The sequence below is a fragment of the Rhipicephalus microplus genome, chromosome 3, assembly GCF_043290135.1.
Source record: "Rhipicephalus microplus isolate Deutch F79 chromosome 3, USDA_Rmic, whole genome shotgun sequence".
Lineage (NCBI taxonomy): Eukaryota > Metazoa > Arthropoda > Arachnida > Ixodida > Ixodidae > Rhipicephalus > Rhipicephalus microplus.
Window position 1 is genome coordinate 8069294 of NC_134702.1, and position 24573 is coordinate 8093866.

A 24573-nucleotide genomic window follows, 5' to 3' on the forward strand; every position below is an offset into this window, starting at 1 on the left:
TCGAGTACACAGCGAACAGGAAGGCATGGATGACATCGGACATTTTTCGCGGCTGGCTGCAGCAGTTGGACCGGCACTTCACGTCGAAGGACCGCAAGATAACTATGGTTGTTGACAACTGCAGTGCCCATAACTATACAGTCGAACTGAAGAGCATCAAAGTAGTTTTTTGCCGCCCAACACTACGTCTGCTCTTCAGCCGATGGACCAGGGTATCATTCACTACGTGAAGTCGAAGTACCGCAAGCACCTGCTAGAGCGAATGATCCTATGCTCAGAAGCTGGAAAGTTGTATCAAGTGGACTTACTCGGCGCAGTGCACATCATCGCCCACGTGTGGAAAAACACTCCGCCGTAAGTCATCGCCAACTGTTTTCGGCACAGCGGTTTTGTGAGGCCCGAGCATGCAGCAGTAGCTGACGATGGCATCGAGGAGGTGTCAGCCGAGTCCACCGACGATGACTGCCCGACTTTCGATGCTGTCCTTCCCACAGATGTGACCTTTCAGGACTACATCACGATTGATCATGGTGTCGCCACGAGTGGTCTCCTGACCGATCAAGAGATTATTAATGATGTCACGGGCGTCCATGAAAACCACGATTCCGACGAAGAATCATGCGAGGAGATACAGCCGCGACCTCATCGCACCTCACGGGAAGTCTCGGAGGCGCTGTTAATATTAGAGGACGCTTGCCTGAACACTCCCGACAGCTTGCGTGCTGTTGGCCATTTGAAACAGTCAAGAAAAATTGTGATGTCAGCCGGAATCTGTGCGAAAACGCAATTACAAAATACTTCAACAAATAAAGGTATGCTTCTGCAGCTTGATGTTGGTTGATGTGCTTGATGTTGCTTCTGCAGCTTGAAATGTTGTTTTCCCTGTTCATTCGTTAATTCGGCATTCGGTTCATTTGGACAGTTTTTCCGGTCCCGTGAAATCCGAATTAACGAGCTTTTACTGTATTGAACCTGGGTACTTTTCGTGCTTGACTGAATGCACCAGAAAAATGAACCATGTTTCCCAATCAAGTCTTAACTGCACATATCATTAAGGAGTATAGTTATTTATTTCATTATATGCCGAAGGCCCTCTTTTAGAGGATACTGCATAGGGGGGACACACTACATATAGAAAATACTAAAAAAATGCAATGTAATTGTACTGTGCATGCACAGCACTGGAACATTGCAAGAAATGGGATATTCTGTGAAATGTCACATAATATGAACATGAGTCAACATTACTTTAAAGAATAATACAAAAACAATGCCTCTGTTATTGAGTGCAAAATACAATTTTTGAACTGTGAAAAAAAAAAAAAGTGTAATCGAAAAGGGAGAAGTGGTTTGGCGCTACTTCATGAGTAGTTTTATGACGTGGTCATTGGAGCAGAGAAAGCGCGCTTCCGGTTGTGGATGTCAGTTGGCGTCTTGACAGTCGAGGCACCATCTCTAATCAAATTGGCGTGCTCCCTGCTTTCCCCACTCATGTCTCCTGTGCTTAGGCTATCCCATATTCATCCTTGTTCGTGAATTGTCAGAGTTTAATTCAGCAATTCTTGTTAGCAATGTAATCGGGAGGTACTGCAGTCTGAAGGGAGGGTATTTGTAAGAAATGAACGAAGGAATGTTTGCCACCAAGCAATCTCTAGTTATGCTAAAGTAGGTCAGGAAAAAATAATGCCTTTAAATTTTGCGGTATTACTTTTTCCCATCATCTTGGTCTTGACTCTGTCATCTCATTTTATGGGCTTCCAGTCCAAGGAGTCCTCGTCAGTGCTGAGCTGTGACATTTCTTCTGATGACAAGTACATCGTCACTGGCTCTGGAGACAAGAAGGCTACTGTGTATGAAGTTATCTACTGAACTGGTCGGAAGTCTGTCTTCACCACGAGCCCAGGGACTGTGGCCATTGTGCAAGTGGTCGTGTGTATGTGAGTGTGTGTGTGTGGCAGGCATTCATGGGAATGACTTTTTTACATGACTTCTGTATAGCCACGCCCCCTGCAAAAGGATACTGGTGGGCTATCCAAGAAGAATGAAACTGCCTTACAGGACTCGCAGTTTGGCTTCTTGTTGTGGTCCTGCCTTGTAGCTTGAAAGCCTAGGTAACCAGCAATTGCCTGCTTAGCAAGAGTGGCAACATGCTTTGGCCCACGTCTTGCCACCTTGGTACCCAGGAAACCTGTGGACATTGTGCACCAGACTATGCCAACGTAATGCTTCGCCATGCGAGTACATGTGCATGTGTGACATTTGAACATTCACCTATCTTGTGAGCAATGCACACACTCAGTGCCATTAGAAAATTTTTTGGAGTTTTTACAGGCTTTGCCATCAAGGCAAATGTTCTGTCAACAGACTGATCAGCAGGCTGGAGGTTGTATTGCTAAATTATTCCGGTGACTTTGCCTGCAGATATGAAATGTACTTACAGATACAGTTGCTTTATCTCGCTGTGAAATGGCTGACGAATATGTGTGCGCACAACCGCGTTTTGTTGCCTTCCAAATCTTTTTTTTTTCCATGTAAACATGGACCTGGTGAATTTCCCTGTTGTGCTTGTTCTCCCTCGCTTTGTCTTCATTATCACCATTGTGAAAAGCAGCTAAGCCTGTGATGGAGGTATGCTGAGCCAGGGGCACAGGCTGAAATTTTTTCTTCGTGAAGCGCACCTCGTTGATCTGAAGTAGGGGCCAGGCAGGCAAATGGTCATTTTGTGCTCTATATGCTGTGGTGGAAAAAAATTTCAGAGGGAGAGTTCGGGGTGTAGGCCCGGTTTGCCACCCCTGGTTACGCCACTGTGCTGAACATTGCCGCTTGAAGCCACTTCCTCACTGCTTTGCTGGACAGTGTTTCTGCTAGAATGACGTATGCCTCTGGCCTAATAGCTATGCATAAAAGCTGCCCTTCGACACACCTGAGTTCAGGAAACATTCCATTTTGTTTTCAAACATGATGTTCTGTGCAAGTAAGCTGCTAATGCCATACACTGCAGTGCCGTATCCAGTGGTCAAACCTTCCCATGGCTCTGCAGACTGATGGTCTTATCAGCTGCACCATCTTTGTGTACAAAGATATGCTGGCAGGTGCCAGTGTTGTCATCCTAGTACAATAAAACTGTTCGTTAAAAACCTCTAGTCAGAAGCCCTGATGCCTCCAATGCGGAGAAGGCCTTCACACCTTACGGTGGCTATGCCGTTCTCTTGCAGAGTGCAAGTGCTTTTGGTTTCCTTCCTAGTCCCATTGCCATGGGCAAGGAATCTGAATTGCATGTTTACTTGAAAGCATATTATATTACAGAACCACACGTAACTATTACGTCAGTCTTCCACTGCAGCATTCCTCATAACTTTTGTGTTGTTTTAGGACATTGACCACCAAAAATTAGTAAATAAATAACTTCTATAGGGGCATGCTTTTCAAGGGACCCAGCGTCCCTTTTTGTTTCCACAGAAATTTCAAATGAGTAATTTTATGTTCAATGACCTATTTGAAGATTGGGCGTTGAAAACAAACAGGAACGATGGGTAGATTGGCTGGACAATATTATGTGCCTGTGTGGTTTCGATAGTGTGGACCTATATAATTGGAATGTGTCTATGAAGCGCAAGACAAGGAATGCCACTAAGTTCTAAACCCAACATAGAACCTACAGTGTGTGCATTCAGTATGTGCACCACAAAACAAAATAGGGAAAAAAAAAAGGAGGTGGGGTCTAGCACATGAACATGACACACACCCTTGCATATGGTAACTATGGCTGCCTGCAGGTGCTAACCGGGTCTGCTTTGGCAGCGAAGCTGGCCTCCACGAGTCGTGGTAGCATGTCACACTTAAACTTGTCGTATAATGAACCGATTTAAACAACTACTTCATAGAATCTGCCATTGATGGTGCATAAAACTTCCAGTGTATAACCACACTGTATGACCATTTCTTCAGTCGGCTTCGCGACTGAGAAAATAGTTCGCGCACTCGGCAATGTTCTCCAGTCACAGGCATCCAGCTCAAGACGTCGGTTGAAGTACAGTGTACTCTAATTGAAGTGCGTGCCCATTAATGCAGGCATACACCCCTTGAGTAGGAAATGCTGCAGACTTCTAAAGCTTATCCAACTATAGTGAGCGACCCTTCAAAGGAGTGCGTCGGCTGAAATGTACGAACACTGAATTCTTGTATTTTAGGGTAAGGATAAGTAGCATGCCAATAAAAGTACAGGAGACGTTTTTTATAGTGATTGTGACGTAAACATGAAGAAAGAAAACGGACGAAAAGTTATTTTGCGGCTGGCGGGGACCAAGCCTGCGACCTTCAAGTAACTCGTGCGATGCTCTACCATCCCGAATACAGTGCGGTCATGCCCCCGTTTGCCTTTTGGTGTAATCATGGTAAATGTAGACCTGCAAACTTTCCCAATTAGCATGGGAGCAATACTTTTTTGCAGACTAGTTGGTTCATACTTGAAAAATTGAATTGCTGCACAAACTTGAAGAAAAAACAAGAGAGACAGGAAAGAGTGCAGACTCTTTCCTGTCTGCACTCTTTCCTGCACTCTTTCCTGTCTCTCTTGTTTTTTCTTCAAGTTTGTGCAGCAATTCAATTTTTCTAGCATGGGAGGCTATAGAATTTTGAGGGTTCATTTCTTTTTTTACGGGCACGGGCATAAATCTCCCGAAACACTCCCAACCCTAGCTCGAGAAGTAAATGAAAGACTGCGGTTTTAAAATTTTCTGCTCATAGTCGAATGGTCTTAGTTCCTTTCGCTCCAATACATTATTGTAATGCGAGAAAGCGTACTAAGGGCTATTAGCGATCTCTGGGCGTTGCACATTCGTCTCTTGCAAGAATTCACACGCTGTCTAATATGAGAGCCAGGCTTATCGATGACGTCTTAACACTTGTTTGGCAATCAATCGGAGCTGTCTACGTTGACGACGTTGCTGTGGCCCCATGAGAAACAATAGAGAGCTCCAAAAGATGGCGCGTAGCGTTAAACAACGCTCTGTTTTCTTAACACAATGTGTGCACCTAAGGGGTTGCGTACGGCGCTCGTGATGTGGCGGCAAACGATAGCGCAATGCTTTGTGTAGCCTTAAAAAATGTTTAATAAATAATAAAAGCTCACCAGTTTTTGACAGAAATGAAAGTCCGAAGAATTCGGGAGTAATTAGCTGGGGTCAAGTTGGTGCGACCCGTTTTAGCCTGCACAGCAAGATGAATACTGAAGCAAACACGCTTACACAGGAACAATGCTGAAATAAGTTGGTAGTGTGACTTGCAGTAGCTTAACCAAAATTTTTTTTCATGTTGGGGGATGGGGGGGTCAATCATGCGTGTTTATGCAAAATTTTAAAATTTTCGAGGGAGGAGTTGTACCCCCCAACACACCTGGTGTATTTTATGTGTATTTCATGTGTTTAGGGATTCACCTCATATGGACCGCGAAAGATAGGTGTGCAGAAGCATAAGTGGCAGAATTTTGAGGTTACTATAGACCTTGAAGAACTGAATGGAATTTTGAAATGCAGTTGCATGAGAACTTATGCGGACTGCACACGTAATGATGGATGCATCAAGCACTACTACATCACAAAAATGCCCGAAAACATGACGTCATACTACCTAGGGTGCTGGTGCTGCAATGTGGTTGTGGCAATCAATTAAGGAAGCTGTTCTGTGTTTAGCATACTTGTTCCTTCCAAAGTAATGCGATCCCAAAACTGGCATATTCTACTTGTGTAAATAAACTTATTTTTCTAATTGAACTTCTTTCCATGTGCAAACAACTATATTAGTGGTTGATAGCGATTTATGCAGGTGTGTAGTTTTTAAAAGCTATATATTTTATGGGTATGTCTCTATCTAATATGCACTCAGAGGAGTCGCAGATAGTAAATAAGTTTGGCTATTGGACATCATAAAGTGCAAAAAATTTTCTTTGGACCACTTCCTATTTCATACCGTAACGTTTTGCAATGCTCTATCGAGGTTGCTTGATTTGCACATAAGGTCTCTGATCTTTTATCAGTGATTAATGAAGGACGTGGCACTGATTACTCCAGATTTATTTTTTTCTTAATTATTCGCTTCGTTACATTGCGATTGTCTTCGTTTACTGCTGCAAAAGTGCTCCCGTCAAATATTGGAATGAACTGCGCTCTAGGGCAACGTTAAGGCCTTAGATAAGTGGCACGGTGCGTGGCGAGTCACTTTTTTCCCTATCCCTTGAATAATCTGGCGCCTCCGGCAGCCCACACTTATGTTCTGGAGGGATCTCGTTTCGCGCTTTTCTGCATAGAACTGCGAGTATCAACAAAAAGCTGAAACTGAAAGTGTGGAGGCGTGAGCGAGTGTGCTGCAGGAAAACGTGATAACGTTATGGTGCCTCGTTTTGAGCTCCGGATCCCGCTGGCGTATTCCTCACTGGGCGCGCAGCGCCCGTCCAATTCCGTCGCTTAATTTTCGTCGCTAGCTGCTGCCGCTGCCTGCGGAGGAGAGAAATTCCGCTTCTTTCGCCCCCCACTCGCTTCTATCGCGGCGCCGTCTCTAATCGCATTGGTTCTCTCCCTTCTTTCCTCATTCCCAATTTATGTTCCTCCCGCGCCCGGCCTATCCCATTTTCATCCGCCTTTCTTCTTTTCGCCGTTCGCTTCTAGCGGGCTCCCTGCCTCGACTACGTTATTCGGCGCTCTCCTCTCCTGCCGCGCGCGCCTTCCCGTTTTCTTCTCGGCTTGTAGAAGCGGGGTGCGATCCCATCTACTCCCTTCATCCACCCGGCGGTAAAAGCGCGGGAGTAGGGGAGACTCCGGCGGGGCAGCACTAAAAGGCGACAAAGGAGACGGGCAAATAGCACGGGACCAGTGAGAGAAGATTCAGGCAGGAGTGGGGGGGGGGGGGGGGGGAGGAAGCCGCGGAGACGTCAACAAGAACCGGCGGGAAGGGAAATCGATGACTGCTTTGCGGACCGGCCGGGCGTAACGTGACGCGCCACTCGCCTTCCTTTCTCTCCCCCCCCCCCCCCCTTGCCAACCCTCGTCGACTCACCGCTGTTCTCCAGAGGAGCGCCCGCCCTTTTCGCCGCCGCTGTGGCATGTACTCTGCCTCGTTCGCCCGAGGCGCCGCCGCTACTTCGGGGAGCTCTCCCTCTCTTGGCCAAGTGCTGGGCGCCGATGTTGGGAGTAGTTGGTTGGAGGGGGGGGGGGGGGGGGACTTGTGGTGCCTGGGCGACCCCGGGACTTTGGTGTTGTTGCTTGGAGGCGGAGAAAGATGCAGAGTGTCGTCGCGTTGCCCCCCCCCCCCCCCCGCACTTCCTTCTTGCACCCGAACCCTGTTCACGGATCTAGCAACCGCTCTGCTGCTGCTGCTGCTTCTGCTTCTCGGTTGTGTCCTGCCAACCCCTCCTATTATTTAAACTCTCTTCGGAGTAAGCTGAAGAGCAAGCGACGGGGAGCATGTTTCTCGGGACAGCGTGGAGCGCGCCTGTTCAGCTTTTGACGACATTGCGGTCCGCATTGGGGCTTTACAAGAGCACGACTGACGGTTGGTTGGGAAAACCAAGCGTCCAACACTTGGTGTGGTGCCAGCAAAGAAAAACGTCATACATCTAGCCTTTCATTTACAGCTGTAAGTTTAGGTGTTCGCGTTTCTCAGGAGCTGGCGCTCATAATGCTTGGTATGAATTGGGACGTTTGGTGTGACGTTTTTTTTTTTTTTCCTTTTGTATGCTTTCGGCAAGTTGGGTGGCCCGGCTTTAGCTTCACGAATAGCTAGGGCTGCAACAAGGCTCACACAGCCGTGAACGCAAATCGCCATTTGGGGACCTCGTAACGGAACCTTTGAAGGGCTTTTCGTTGTCTGTTCGTGTACCTCCCATACCCGTACCCCTTGCATCGCTTTTATTGGTCGCTTCCATGTTTATCGATGGTTGCCGTTTCGTTCAGGTCGTACGTAGATAGAATCGATTGCGTAACACAATGCGACTTCATTTATGTCGTTCACATCAGGGTCCCCGGGTTACAAAATGAGTGTTGCGCTCACTTTTACTACACAGCGGCTGAGATGGCATTTCCCTTTTCCCTCTCTTTTTTCGCTCCAGTTTTTATTAAACTTCAATTTATGCATAATACGTAGAGCCTTGAAGTGTTACTGATCTTAAGCTGTCCAGAATGTTAAATTACTAACCCCCGTAATGAATTCATATGAGCTTTGTTATTGCACGTTGCTTATAATATGTGCGTGTTTATACTTCACATGCACTATATGTCTGTGCATTATGGTGCAGTTCGCGTGTGAGTGAAGACATGTGATATGCTTACAGCAGAGAGCGACGCTGGAGACTTGCCCTTGCAACATATTTCGATAGCGCTTTGGGAGAAAGCTGTCGCAACAGCAGCTTTAGTAACTTATGTGGGCTGCAGCAATCGGAACAGAGAAGCACTCGGTGGTTCTCAGTAATGACGTCACGTTATAATATCCCGTTAGTTCACACAAACGTGTAAACTGTGAGAGATGTATATTGGACGAAAGCGGCTCCTCACGAATTATTTCACCTGTTTGACCTCCTTACCAAGAAGTATCGCACAAGAACTTTTCAGTACATTCTGACTAGAAACAAATTCTGTTGCTTTGATTGATATGTGGGGTTTAACGTCCCAAACCACCATTTGATTATGAGAGACGCCGTAACTGTTGCTTTGGATTTGCGTTTTTACAGTGGGATAAAAACTATGGGGAAATGCTCAAGCTTATCACGGGCACTATTCCACACGATATATAAAACAATTACTGACTGGAAATTGCGTGCTTCTGAGATCATGTACGGAATCACAGTTCATGCGGAAGACCATGGCACAACTTGATAGTGGCATCACCTTCTCTTTCCATGGTGTCATCAGAAAAAGTTTCTTGAATGCACGGTCTCGCGGTGCGTGATACTCGGTGACGTAATAGGCAGTAGCATGGATGGATGCCCACGACGTTCCGCATCGCCCGGTACGAGCGTTGAAAATTCATGCCTCCTCGTTCGCTGCTGGCGAAGTTATGTGTCTGACACCCCCCATTTTTTCCTGGCAGCGAAAGATGTTTCAGGTAAGCGCGCCGGGTAATTGATGCGTGCCGGGGATTCTCGAGTTGCCGGCAAAGTAGTATTTCGCAACAGCGCGGGCGAGGGGACCTCTTTATTCAGTACTCGGGGGCGCGCTGTGCGGGGGAGAGCCATGAATAATGGCCCGATTTCCTTTTGCCTTGACGAGGAGTCCTCGTTCAGTTTCTGCTTTTCTCTTTGCAAAGAGCAAGGCTCACATCATCATTTCCTTTCTTCCCGGGGTCTCCTCCGCGAGATAAGAACCGGCGGACGAATGAATAAATGAGCCAGCGCATAAAAAAAAAGCTGGGGAAAAAGGCAGGAATGGATGAAAAAGCGAAAAGGTGGAAGCCTGAGAGCAACCTAAATGATGGAAGGTCCAAGCTTCATTGTGAAACACGAAAAAAATACATCAAACAGCATCTTCGGAAGCACAGCCTTTTTCTCCAAAAAGACAAGGGGGTGAGGGGTGGTGCGGGAGATGAAAAGATAGTGCGGGATGGACCAAGAAATTGAACGCGAAACACCGTCACTGCCGCAAGCCTAACAGAGCGAGAACGCGGGGAGCAGAAAAGGAGCGCGACTGCACTGTGTATACGTACTTGCCCGTTGTCGGCCTCGACAATTGGCAAAAGAACAAAACCAAAAGCAGCGGCGCTCATCAAAATGAAAGCGGCTCCGCCCGACAGCAGCGGGCGAGGGGGCAAGTGCCGAGCGCGGAGGAGAAAGAAAAAGAAAATCATGATAAGCGCTGAAAAGCGGGTCGTAAAAGCGCCGCAGCAAAAAGTTACTGCGCTGCACGGCTGATGAGACGAGAGCAGGCGTCGATGCCGTGCCGTTTCTCGCTGCGTCTTGCGAGGGGGCAACAGTAATAAAACGCACACCGGCTCAGCGAGAGAAAGGCTTCCAAGGCACAAAAGACAAGCAACTCCTATGGACGGGTGGGGAGCAGCAAGAGAAGAAAGGCTCTTTCAGTCCTCCCGCAGCTCTCGGCTGCACAAAGACCCAGCAAGTACAGATAAATGGAAGGGGAGCCAGGAACGTTTTTAACCCCTCCTTTCTTCTGACGCTTTCTGGACGGGAAGCAGCAGAGTAACGAACAAGAAAAGGCAGAGAAGAACACACCCGCAGCGAAGCAAAAACGCGCACGACAGACAAGACGAATGAAAGACAGGCAACACCCACGAAGCCGGCGCAGGACGGTGAAAGCAAACAACGCACAAAGAGCCGGGCTGCCAGTGCTGCGGCGTGTGATCAGGAAGCGGAGAGAAAGCGGGACGGGATACAAGAGAGAAAACGCGCAGGTGAAAAAAAAACAACACAAAAGCTCTTTGGAGTGAAGCGGCGCGGTGGGGGGAGGGGGGTTGGAAGCTCCGCGTGTAGGCACATATCACCCTCGTAGCACCGGAATAATAATAACGCTCTATCTGCCCCGCCAAGAGAGGCACATAAGCAGAGGAGGACCGCTCGGCGGCAGTGCAGCAGCAAAAAAGAAATGTCCCGAAAGACAGGAAAACACGACTCGCGTCGACAGCAAGACGCTTTTGCTCTCCCCCTACACACCCGTCTTGCTCTTTACTGCGCGCTCCTCTCTCTAGGCACACTACCCCGCCGTTTTTTATCTGCGGCTCGGTTAGTCTCTTTCCCCCCTCGGCACACTTTTGCGCTTTGTGCGCCTTCCCCCCGCGGTGTAGTCAATGTCTTCTTTTATCGCCGCTTGTCTTTCTTTTATCTTGCTGCCATTGGCGCGTCGCCTATTTACGTGTTTCCTGTTTTTGTACGTGCTTGCTCCTTCCAGCTGTACGCGATGCCTCTCCGCGCTTGCTGCTTTTTCGCTTAAATCCGTCCCGGTTGCGCGCTTCTTTTTAACGGCGTCGAGGAGTGAGAGCAGCGGCCGCGCCGACTTGGATGAAACACTCGCTCGAGCCCCACCTTTGCAAGTTGATCCCGCTGACAGGAGCACGTCAAAGTCACGTGGGGCGAGGAGGGCGTGGAGGTGAGGGAAGCAGCCGGCGGCGGCCGTTCCATTTCCATAGACAATCTGTATGCTAGGCAGCGGGCGAGTGTGCTCAGCGTGCGTGCGTTGCGTGTATGCGTCGTGTCTGGTCGGCGGCGCGCTTTTGCTGCGTGTTTGGCTTCTATGAGTGTGTCTCGTTCGGAGTTGCGTTTGCCGTTGCTTTGTTTTGTTAAGCCGCCGCCGCTGGGAAGAAGGGGGCATCGCTTCGCTCTTCATTCCACCCGAACAACAACATCGTTTTTCTGGGGTGGTTTCCACCCCCCATTCCGCCGCGCTTTCTTTGTTCAGACGTTCCGGCTTCGCTTCTTTCTTTCTTCGATGGCTATTTATTCTGGGCTCTGCGCGTTCGTGTCTGGCCGACGCTTTATTGTTCCCCAGCTTTTCTTCGTCTTTCTTTTTCTCGCTTCCATTCGGAAGGCGTGTTCTCTGGCCGCTCGGCTGTGTCTGCCAGCGTCCGCGAGAAGGGAGGTGAGATGAGGGGTGGGGGACTGACGACATTGTTTGGAGCCATGTATCCCTCTTGCCCGCACGCCTTCGCTAACTCCTTCGCCACCTAGCGAACTCGGCAGAGCGGAACGCAAGCCGAAAGAGACGCGCCGCTGCCGGCGTCTTTTTTCAACCGAGGCCGTGAGGCTCCCTCCGCTGTCGCCCCACCGCCATCTTGAATGATACCGAAAATGCTCGAGATCACTGCATGCGCGAGATTGATATACTCGCTCGAGAGGGGGGCGCGCGCAGTAGCAAAAGAGATACAAAGGGCCCGGGACAAGGAGCGAGACAGGCTGCATGGTGGTGGTCGCCGAAGCGCGCGGAACGCATTCGCCGGGGTTCGCACTGTTTCGAACCGGGCTTTGGTGAGGAGAGCGGGCCGCCTTGGCGTATTATCCATTTGGTTCAACCCCCCTGCCCCGGTCGCTTTTGTCGACTAGATGGGCTGGCTAGATTAGCGCCTGTGTCACGCGCGGTGGGCCCCTCGGGACGGGTACGGTGTCAGGCGAGGGGAGAAGGTGCCTTCTCTTGTTGCCAAGCCGAGGGATTCGTGCGGTCTGCCCTTCGTTGTGGCGGCGACACGCCCCGCCTGTCTGCGAGCGCCGGAAATCCATCCCCAAGGGGGAAGACCGGGAGTGGTGGCCAGATGGCGCCACGCGTCGCATCACGCTAAAGCACCATGGCCCCGCTTTGTCTGCGGTATGGAAACGGGGAAAGACCGGTCTGACGAGCGTCCGTGACGGCGGGCGAGAGCCTTGCGGCATAAACCCCACTCCGCGGTAAAGACCCGAGAAGGGAAACCGGGCTGCCGGTGACACGACACCGACGATAGCCATTGCCTGGAAGTCGGGTTTCGTGCTGCGTATATAGCGAGCGCAGCTGGACCCCTCCCTGTGAAACCATCTACAGTCGCCCACATGCGCAGGCAACAGTGGATGCTTCACGCAAGCACCGACGTGCCTGTCTGACCAGGATTCTTTCGTTTTCAACTCCAAGTGATATAACTTCCACTCGTCTTGGGCAATCACGTAGGGACAAGAAGACGAGGGGTCACTACGACTGTAATTACATTTTTTTTTCACCCACGCGTGCGGAAAGCAAGAAATCGCGCTGGTACTTTATTGTTATGCATATTAGGAAATCGCATGTATCTCGAGATGACCTTTTCTCTACTATGGAAATTCTCACATTACCAGAAGTTACATTCATGCCGGACCCAGAGCAGATGGGTGACGACACTCAAATAATCCCTCTCTCAGTTGATAAGCTGGAAGTTTCCGAATTTTTTAACCCCTTCGGCTCGTTCCGTGAAAACAATTCTCTTGCAGCCAGTTTGGGCCGCAATAGAATTATTTCAGTATATGTATGTGTGCCGTCCTAAATTCTGCAAGTGGACTTGTTACGGAGACTGTTAATGAAACAAGGCATCACTTATCTGGTGATAAAAATAAAACGCTCGATTAGGCCAATCACGCAGTGGTAGCATATGTTTTACGTTGCTTTCTGTGTCCTCTATAATTACGTCTCGTATATATTGAGAAAAGTGCCTTCGAATCGACTCGAACTTTCTGATTAAGTGGACAGCACTTATAATAGTGATTCATGTACTCTGTTCGCTCTCTGGAGTGAAAGGTGCGCGCATAATCCACTTTTTCACTCTAGGCTGCCTGGCCGCGCCGCCATAGTCCTCTCTGGGCTGTTGTTGGGATGCGTGACCCCCCATAAAATGCACTGCCAAGGCTGTGACGTCGGCTTTTGTACTCTCGTGTAACAGAAAGGAGGAAATCCTTCTCTCCGTACAAAAAGGTCTATACCTGCCGCTTTCACTCTCCAAGGATAATATATTGTGGCTTGATATTCAATACAGTTAAAGGGAGAAACGAACAAAAAAAAAACTTATCTTGTATTAGTGGATTACCATTTTTACGGTACTAAATGTACCGCCATCGTCGCGAGAAGATCCTTCATGAGCGTGAAATGCTCCATAAGTTTGAGATGCTTCATAAGCGTGAAAAACGTTACGTGGTGACGCCACCTTTAATCTCCCACACGAATTCACCGTAACGCCATAGATTTTGATGGTCTCTTAATTCTAGGGACTGGCTAACCTCTATGTCCTTCCTCCTTCAATCATGTTCCTCTTCCTTAATTCTGGAGCCTACATTGTACAAAGTTGCTATAAATGAAGAGCATTGTCGCCGAAAAGAACAAAAAAACTATAATACTAATTGTTTGACTTTGACGTCCCAGAACCACCACTGATTATGAGAGACGGCGTATAGTGGAGGGCTCTGGAAATTTCGACCGCCTTGGTTCTTTAACGTGCACCTAAATATCTAAGCACACAGGCCTCAAGTGTATATATATATATATATATATATATATATATATATATATATATATATATATATATATATATATATATATATATATATATATATATATATATATATAGAGCATCGAACGCGTAATTCGAAGGTCGTAGGTTCGATTCCTGCTTACAGTTGGTAATTTTTTCATCCACTTTTCTTTCTTCTTATTTACATTCCATTAATGTTAATAACTTCCCCTGTACATTCCTTGGCATTACTGTCTGTTATATCTCATTATTATTGTGTTAAAAACACGGAAAAACGAGCCCTTAGGTATACACTTCTTTCCCTTATTTTATATATATATATATATATATATATATGGGAGGGGGTCGCAATCGCCGCTGGTTCCATATCAGCAACGAATAGTTGTTTTGCTCGCCGCGAGATGACGCATAAATAGAAAGTGGTTAAGGGGCTTTACAGTGGTTGCTCTCGCTCCCGCTAGAACGTGCTGGCAGCAGCCGTCGAAGCGCACAGGCCACGCGCTCTCGTGTTCCCTTTCACGAAATTGACACTGTACGTATACGCACACGGAGCAGTATACACCGCTTTCAGGCTACCAACCCGAATGTCAAATTACTCGATGATATTACTCGATGCAGTTTGCCCACACACATTACACATCGCCGGAATAGCGCGCCTGCTCTGCGGAAGAGAGAGCGGGCGTGTCAAAGAAAGTTCCATTGTGGCGTGCGGGCTACGACTTCAATAATTGTTGCGAAACACATCGTGGCTTGCCGAGAGAGGTGGACAGATGGATTTTAATTGTGCTGCCCAGCTCGGCCGAGCACTTTGTCGCAGCGCCGCCTTTTGACGGTTCCGCGACGAATGAATGGTGCCGCACACACAACAGTCTTTCCGGCAGCGCACGTGTGCACTGAAGCGGTGGCCGATAATGCAGCCCACGTCGTGAAACAAAGAGCTCCCCCTTCCGCTCGCACGCCCGACCATGTGTCGGCAGCTCGGCACGCTCGACCGACTGCAGCGCCGTTCGTGTCACGCGAGCGTGAAACGCAGGAAGAAGAAAAAGAAAAAAAAAAGCACTCTTGCTCCTGGTCGCCTGTAGCGCCGCTGTTTCGAACCAACGATGATAGCACACAACAACGAGCCGCATTTTGTATCCTTATTTATACCGCAATCACACAGAGTATGCAGTATACGTTTATGCATGTAGTTTACATGCACAGTGCGATTGAATGCGCAAAATTGCGCACCACATTACTGGTGAAACTTGTATCGTTTCAGCTCAGTTCCGAAATAATCCACTTTTCGGCATCTCGTCTCTGATTAGATCCAACAAACACACAGGCTGTGTAAATACCCTATCTTAGGAGTGCTGTCGTGTGAAGCATATCAATGTTTAATTTCCTTCCTGCATTTCGTTACACTATAGTTCCTTCCTATAGAATATACATTGCTACAGTATACGTCTAAGGGACTGTCATAGGGGCATTATGCTGATCGTGTCCGCTTCATTATCGAATCCTTCAGGTACTTGGTATTCGACGGCGGCCCGTACACAACTCCATTATATATGTTGGTTGTTTTCTTTCAGACAACACAGTCTTATTATAAAAGTGTTCTTATACAGTCAGGCCCCTGCATGTCGTCTTCGCGAACGAACTCTACGCCGAGGCGGGAAAACTTAACGACGTAGTGGAGGGCTCTGTAAATTTCGAACACCTGGCGTTCTTTAACCTGCACTCAAATCTGAGCACATGGGCATACAGCATTTTCGCCTGCACCAAAATTGGAGCTGCCGCAGCCTAGATTCGATCCCTCGACCTGCGGGTCAGCAGCCGAGTACCTTAGCCACTATAGACAACCGCGGCGGAGCTTGAATTTCGATGATTATTGTCCTAATTAACCAACGGGTGTCTTTCATATTAACAAAGAAAGAGAGAGAGAGAGGGATGTTGTGCCGCATTGCATTGTGAGAAACTCGTCACCCGAACAAGTGTAGATTGTTCATGAGCATGCAGTGTATATACACCTCCACGTCGACATCCAAGTCCCGTTTGTCTGTACCGTTAATTCTAGCGGCGTGCATTTCGTATCCCGATTGTCTTCACGAGAGTCGAACCGTGAATTCGGTCTCGTTTGATCTCGCCAACTTGGCTTCATCAGAGTCTGGTTTGCAAGCTCCTTCTCGGTAGCATGCAGAAAGTTGGCTTTCGGGCGTGCCTGGAGAACGGCCTCGCTTTCAGTGCCCAAAACATTTTTTTTTTTTCGCTGTTCTATCAAACTGGCCCCCAACCAGGCCCAGGAAAATTGACGTATATAAGGCGCGTCGTTAAACGGGTTGGTGAGTATATGATGACATGTGGAAAGCCATCATGCCTCTGCTTACGTGGTCATGCATGGAAAGTATAAGCTATTCACTGAGCTTATCATCAGTTTGGTATAGTTGTTCCTCGCGTTCGTGTGCCAAGTCGTGTGAACGGCTCCCCTCGGGGGATCAGCGCCTCCTCTATGAGGAGTTGGCTACAGTCAACGTACGGGGCCGACTATCGCCCTCCTCCCTTCACTGAGCAAACCAAAGTGTCGCCCCCCCCCCCCCCCCACCTCTCTTTCTCCGCCCGCCTATGCTCGAGTGTAATCTCGCGAAACGAAATGGGGGCTTCAATAGGAAGAACTTCTAGACATGGTCATTCAATGTCCATTCGTGCTCCTGCTGTTTTCACCGATTGTTATTAGCATAGCTTCTTTCCAAAAGGTATATCAACGAATGGAATTCCTTGACCAAAGAAGCCGTTTGATGTTCATCCGTAGATTTATTCTTGATACACGTCGCTCATATTCTCATTTGTAGCTAACTAATCTTTTGTTTGTCTGTATACGATCTGGTGCATTTATTTTTATCTGGTTGGGTTTTGTGAGTGTACTACTTCATATTAATTCTTTTCAGTAAGCTCCAATCATACATGTCAATTTTGTAGTTATTCTAGAATGATTATGTTTTTATGTTCTTTTTTCCACTCCTGTAATAGCCCTGGGCAAGGGCTGACAGTATCTGTAAATAAATAAATAAATAAATAAATAAATCGCCATTTTTTGGCGCATTCACGAAAACTTTTTGTCCCGTATTTCGGTAAGTCCAGTGCCTACATATATATATATATGTATATATATATATATATATATATATATATATATATATATATATATATATATATATATATATATATATATATATATATATATATATATATATAGGATATGGCACAACGGGAGCGTTGTCAACAAGGATAAATATATTTATTTCCCAACAGTTTCGGGAGGGGACCTCCCTTCATCAGGGGATGAAGGGAGGTCCCCTCCCGAAACTGTTGGGAAATAAATATATTTATCCTTGTTGACAACGCTCCCGTTGTGCCATATCCCATACCTTCACGAAGACTAACTGGCCCATTGAATTATTACTCCCACTATATATATATATATATATATATATATATATATATATATATATATATATATATATATATATTGGATGTACGAACTCGCAACTCTGTGGATGATGTTGCCGTTAACAGCGATAACATCAACGTTGTTCAACTTGGATGCACGTGAAGCGGCGCATATACAGGGCATGCGGGAAGAGGCGCTTGCCGCGTCTTGCAACACATGGCAAAGGTCCCGCAGATAGCTTAGGGAGTTAAAAATTATAAAAAAGGGAGGCAAAATAAAATAGTCACAGATGGGGGCGACAGGGTGTTGTCTTGTAAGTATTGAGTATACACGTCAGAAAGTAAAAAAAAAAGTATCTTTTACGGGTGTCCGAATAAAGCTCCCGTGCATTTCGGATATCGACCCTGCAATATAGCACGTCTCGCCGACGCTTCTCACTTAATTAGAAGTTCTCTCCTTTCAGGAGACACACACTCTCTCTTTCCTCTTCTTATCTGACACAACTCCTCCTCATCTTAATTAACGCGTGCCTCTCCCTGCGAGCCGAAAAATTCCTTTGCTTCGCACTTCATGAAAAGAGCCTCGTGGAAACCGTTGGTATGTATCGGGCTGTGTTAAAGTTGAACCTGAGCTGCGAGTATCGGCCAATGGTCAGCCAGTGCATCACTCCCATCCATAATTCTCTCGCGCGCACGATATATAGAATAAAACATTCCGTGTCTCTCTGCATGCATTTTTCTCTTGCCTCGTCGAACCTGTTTATGCATGCATGGATCGTATATACGGCAAAGATATATGGACTACCTATAAATTGTTCAAGTTCATAGAAGACGAACCACTGACTCAACGATCATTTGTTTTGTTCGAGATGGTATACTGGACCATGAAGCCCCGAAATTGGGATGAAGGGGAGTGTTTACCGAGGACAAATGAAATACTGTAAGTTGGTGTTCCTCAAAACCTTCAGTATAAGCACACTCCACCCCCTCCCTTAAAGAAAAAAAATTCCGCCATATCCACGAAGTGAATGATGATGAGTGGGCGAAGCTCCGGAGGTAAACCTGGTAAACCATGAATCCTCTGTACATTTTGCCCACTCGATTTTATTACATCGCTCCCCCTAGCGTACGTCGCCGCACTAAATCGAACGATTGCCTTCAACCAATGACACGCGCCATATGTGACATCATTCCTATTTTATAAGATCTCGCGTCTTTCATCAACTACAAGTACCGCTTTCTAGTTTATAACATCTTGCATCTTTTCATCATCAGCTACAAGTACCACCATCTAGTAAACACTACAAGAACTAAACGAGAGGTGGCTACATACAGGAAACGGTACCGCCATCTAGTGAACACTGCAAGAACTAAACTAGAGGTGGCTACATACAGGCTACAGGGGACGCACAGCCCACGCCCTAAGGAGCTTCGCCCCTAAAAAAAAAGGTTGCGTATATCTGCGCGCTTCGCTGCAAATGTCGTCCCCGCGAAAGTGTGGATAGGCGGTCGGCGGCGCGTATATACAAATACACGCAGCGGCGCTTCGTTGCATGCCTGCGGTCTGAGCCGATTGTCGGCGGATAAAATGCTTTGACCACAGTTTACTGATATCATCCACGCTCATCTCTGCTGAATCGGTGCACGACGCCTGTGCAACGTTAACATTACCCGCGAGTAAAGCGCATTCTGCCTTTCATAGGGATGCTCACCCATGGGTGTCTCTCTCCACGCTTTCGCACTAAATCACGTTTTTGCTGTGCTGTTTGTACGTGGCTAGCTTGTGTTCCGCCTCCTGTATACGCACTACTGTAGTGTCACTGAACTACTTATTTAAATCTTTGTCATCTGCATACTACAAAAAAGAGAAAGAAATATCGTAGAAAGCCCGCATATCTGTGCGATTTGTTCAATACCACCGTTTGCACCTCATATACCCTTATGATTTTTTTTTTATCTCATTGTGTTCGCCATGAAAGGTGGAACAGTCGATAAGTCTAGTAAGGAAAGCTTAATGGCTGACGGCGCCTTGCGCTACACTGCGTTTACCCCATGTACGCACATGTTCACCAGTAAAAATATAGAAAAATCTTATATCAGAGTCCAGCAGAAAGCTTTCATCAATGTATTAAGTGCTTGACAGTGCTTCAACAAAGGCCTGGCTATTGGGGCAAGTATTTTTTTTTTCGACAAAAAAATGACCGCTGCATGCCTTCCGTTGGTCACTAACAATGCCACACAAACGCTGAAGACAATGTAAAAAAGATTTTCAGTGAAATTATATGACATTATATATAAGGCATGTCGTCTGCATTAATTTTCAACGTCTGGGCTCTATAAACCGCTCTTAAATCAAGCACATTGTTGCGCACCGTAACGCTGTTTTAAACTATATATATATATATATATATATATATATATATATATATATATATATATATATATATATATATATATATATATATATATATATATATATATATATATATATATATATAATGGAAAGTGTATACTTAAGGGCTCGTTTCTCCGTGTTTTGACACAATATTATTATTAACGCTGTTTTAAACTACGCTGTTTAAACGCTGTTTTAACGCTGTTTTAAATTAGTAACGCTGTTTTAAACTATATATATATATATATATATATATATATATATATATATATATATATATATATATATATATATATATATATATATATATATATATATATATATATATATATATATATATATATATATATATATATATATATATATATATATATATATATATATATATATATATATATATATATATATATATATATATAAAACAGCGTTACGGTGCGTAACAATGTGCTTGATGTACCACCAGTTAACCCGGTCCTGTGCTTGCTGCTGCCAATTTATACCCGCAAACTTCTTAATCTCATCTGCCCACCTAACATTCTGTCTCCCCCTAACCCGCTTGCCTTCTCTGGTAATCCAGTTAGTTACCCTTAACGACCAGCGGTTATCCTGTCTACGCGCTACATGCCCGGTCCATGTCCATTTCTTCTTCTTGATTTCAGCTATGATATCCTTAACCCCCGTTTGTTCCCTAATCCACTCTGCTCTCTTCTTGTCTCTTAAGGTTACACCTACCATTTTTCTTTCCATTGCTCGCTGCGTCGTCCTCAATTGAAACTGAACCCTCTTTTTAAATCTCCAGGTTTCTGCTCCATCGCTAAGTACCGGCAAGATACAGCTGTTATATACCTTCCTCTTGAGGGATAGTGGCAACCAATACCTGTCATAATTTGAGAGTGCTTGCCAAATGTGCTCCACCCCATCCTTATTCTTCTAGTTACTTCAATGTCGTGGTTCGGCTCCGCGGTTATTATACCTGCCCTAAGTAGACGTATAGTCTTTTACAACTTGAAGTGCACTATTACCTATCTCGAAGCGCTGCTCTTTTCCGAGGTTGTTGTACATTACTTCAGTTTTCTGCAGATTAGTTGTTTTCAGACCTACATTTCTTCCCTCCCTGCCTAACTCCGTAATCATGAGTCGCAATTTGTCCCCTGAAATACTCAGCAATGCAATGTGATCGGCGAAGCGCAGGTTACTAAGGTATTCTGCATTAATATTATCCCTAACTGTTCCCATTCTATAGGCTTCTGAAAACCTCTTGTAAGCACGCGGTATATATATATATATATATATATATATATATATATATATATATATATATATATATATATATATATATATATATATATATATATATATATATATATATATATATATATATATATAATGTATGTGTGTTTGTGTGTGTGTGTGTGTGTGTGTGTGTGTAAGGCAAAGAAGTGTATACTTAAGGGCTCGTTTTTCCGTGTTTTGACACTATATTAATAAAATCTAACAGACAATAATGCCCAGGAAAGTATAGGGGAGACTATTAGACCGAACGGTAATGTAAATGTAGGAAAGAAAAGTGGGTGAAAAGATAACCTGCCGTGGTCAGGAACCAAACCTGCGACCTTATATATACATATATTCAACGAGCCGTGCGAAACTGGGTGTTTCAGGAATCTGCTGTTATACACTCTGATATTCTGTCAGCTACGGATACGGTACGTTGAAATGCATGGCACGCGCGTTCGTATCAAGTACCTTGGCATCTCAGCAAGGATTGGATATATATTGTGTGGATGTGTCAACCGACTAGAAATATGCGCATGAGTTTGAAAGCGATGCCTGCCGATAAGGCCTCAAACGAGGATTCATTATAGATTCTGTTCAGTATACATGGGTTGTGCCACTATTTACGTTGTTACACTTGGCCGCATGATTTTACCCTTATTATTCTCACGAAATTACATTCTGCCTTTGCTTGGTAGGAGCAGGAGTGATAGAAGGTGGAATGCAGTGCACTTAACGCGAGTGTTATCGTCGATGCCCTTTTTTTCCTTGTCATTGCTGAAACAAGACACCGATGAAAACTAATTGAGCTGCTTGTGCGTTGCGACATCGGTGTACCTATTACAGTCCGAGATACGTGAACGCAATGAATTCGCTCACTTCAATTCCGATGTATATGTATGGGAGTTTCTATGGGTGTGCAAAGAATGCTCTTGCTCCCCCCCCCCTCCCATAGCAATGACTTAGTAACAAATCTTTGGTGTACAAATTAAACAGAGCTTCACGACTCACAGCTTCATTATTATAACGTTCAGAGGCGTTCGTTGCACAGATGAAGGAAAGAAGAAGGCAGTGGTGCCCCCGTGGCACGTTTAGGAAGAGTATCAACTTACATTTATGGTGGCAATTAAAAATAAAAGTGAACTCAGTTGGTATCACCTGAATTCACAGGTGGTACCACCTGTACAAACCATGGCTCAATACCGTGTATGGTATGCACGCCTTGGAGGCTCTGGATGAATCATGAGGTCCTTTGAAAGTATATAGGCTGCGCAGCCGTTGGGGTGCTTTTTATGAATTTTCGTTTCAAATATATGTTCTATATTGAAGATGCTGGATGAAATTCAACCATATTAAACAATTTTTGGAGGCATTAGAAGGTATTGAACTGTAGCAAATAAGTAGATGGACAGGTTGTGCTACAGAATGGTTGGTGCACATGCATGTGTTGTGCGAGCTCCGGTATAATACTCAGAGCCTGTGGGAGTATTCCGATCGTCTGCAAAATTAAACGCTAAGTACCAAGCGAACACGTGCAAGCATGTGGGCATATATATAGAGCTCGGTGAGACTTATAAGATATATCCTATATACAAGGCGGGTGCTACGTCCCCCACCCCGTAAGCACTTTGAGCCAACGACTTGATGCGATGTTCATGAGCATGAGCCAAATTTATGCACAAGAGGCGTCTATAGACGATTTTACGTACAAGACGTGGGTGCTGCCGCCTTGGTTGGATAAACGAATGTTTTGCTTATTTTTGTAACTCATTTCGGCGATTGATATTTATTTATTTATTTATTTATCATAGTAAGGGCCCAAGGGCATTACAGTGGGGGAGGAGGAATGAAGAATGTGATATTTCGATGCAGATTTCCTCACTACAACAAGGCAATAAAAACGTAATCCACTCTATGTAGTGGTGCAAGCGAGTACACAATGTAAGGTCAGTGAATGTCGAATGCGAACCGTTTCCATAGGTCCACCGCAAAGCGTTGTCATCTTACTCGTAACAGATACAAAATGAAAAGCATAGCAGCCTATTATATGGCGGCATTAAAACCCATACGTAAAAAAGCCTGCCAGATCATTAGGCTCACGGTTTCCACTAAGAAGACTCGATTATCGCTCGGAGCGCTGCGCATGAAGAGTGCATGCTGTCGAGCCGCTATATACTGGAGGCACACTACGCCGTGTTGCAAGCGCGTTACGTATATAACTGGGCAGTGACAACAAGCCCCAGAAGAAGATGCATGGTGTCACTCTTAGAAGGAGTCTTTGCCATCTGCTTGCCAGAGAACACGGCTTTTCGGCAACCTTGACAACACGTACACCAGGTAAAAGCAGTCGCATCTACAGCCTAAGCTTGCATGCATGCTGTTTACTCTGCCACCACTATAGATGAACTATGACCCTTCTATATTCGGCATCTCTGCCTCGATTTGCCGGCTGACACGTGGCTGGCACTCCAGCTGATACAGGTAACTGACTGCTCTATACCAGGTAAATGACTGCACCCCTGTACTGCAGCGGACACGCCGTATATATCACAATGGTATAGCGCGTTAGCCAGACGGTTTAATGTCAGATATATGCATGCTTCTCCACCTCTTGGCGAGCTCTTTTTCAACCTTCGCCCGTAGCGCGGCGGTATACCACCAGTCCAAATTACGTCCATTGCAGTCCGAAACACGGAGTTTTTCCACGAGGACGAAGAAAGGGCGCTGTTCAGTGCCAGGAAGCTGCAGGATGACTGCTGGCTAGTTTCGCTGACAAGGTCTCCGTCTTTTCTGTGTCTGAGGTCTACCGGAATCAATGAATGTGCATGTGTGACCAAAGCTTTTTCGGGAACATCCATGGAGTTGTCACGCACTAACTGTGACACGCTGGTGTTCCTTGCACGAATATTTATACACCACGCAAAGGACATTCGAACGACAGCGTCACCCGATGTTGCATAAGACATGAGGTGCACTAAGAAGTTAGTTTTCTTTGCATGTATGTATCCCTTTCAAGCAAAAGCTTCAGCACTTCGTATTGAAATAATTATGCAACAGGAATAACGACCATCACTTGTTTTTCACGCACTGAACAGCATTGCCCTGAAGCTCGCGTGGTGGGCAAATACATATCTCACTAACTCTTACACCTTTCCCTATAGATACAACCGCAGATAAACCTAGGCGGTAACTTTTTGTTTTACTGTACGAATAGTGTTTTCTTCTGTAAAGCTGTTTTCTCTCCCTCTATGACCCGCTGCGCTGGTCTAGTGGCACTCAGATTCTGACCCGCAGGTCGCGGGATCAAATCCCGGTCGCGGGTGCAACAACACCCACCTGCGGCCCAGCAACCATTTTCAGGTTAGAAAACATGCCTCCGCATGTATCCACGAAAGAAATTCCTGGATCTTCAATTTTGCTGCTGGATGTTCTATGTATACTGTGAATCTTGAAGTATTTGCGCAGGCACATGGGGACAAGTATGAGACACACAAGCGTATATGTCTCATCTTTGTGCCCGTGTG

General features: G+C 46.0%; 1 protein-coding gene across 2 annotated transcripts in view; it reads left to right on the top strand.

Moving 5' to 3' along the window:
* The window catches only part of LOC119183211 (transducin-like enhancer protein 4), a 75534-nt gene extending 73105 nt beyond the window's left edge, over nucleotides 1-2429 (top strand). For both annotated transcript variants that reach the window (XM_037433604.2, XM_037433606.2), the window contains exon 20: nucleotides 1762-2429. In XM_037433604.2, the coding sequence (XP_037289501.1) occupies nucleotides 1762-1869 (108 nt within the window). In that variant the 3' untranslated portion in view covers nucleotides 1870-2429. The remainder of the gene's footprint in view (nucleotides 1-1761) is intronic.
* Nucleotides 2430-24573: the final 22144 nt, after the last annotated feature.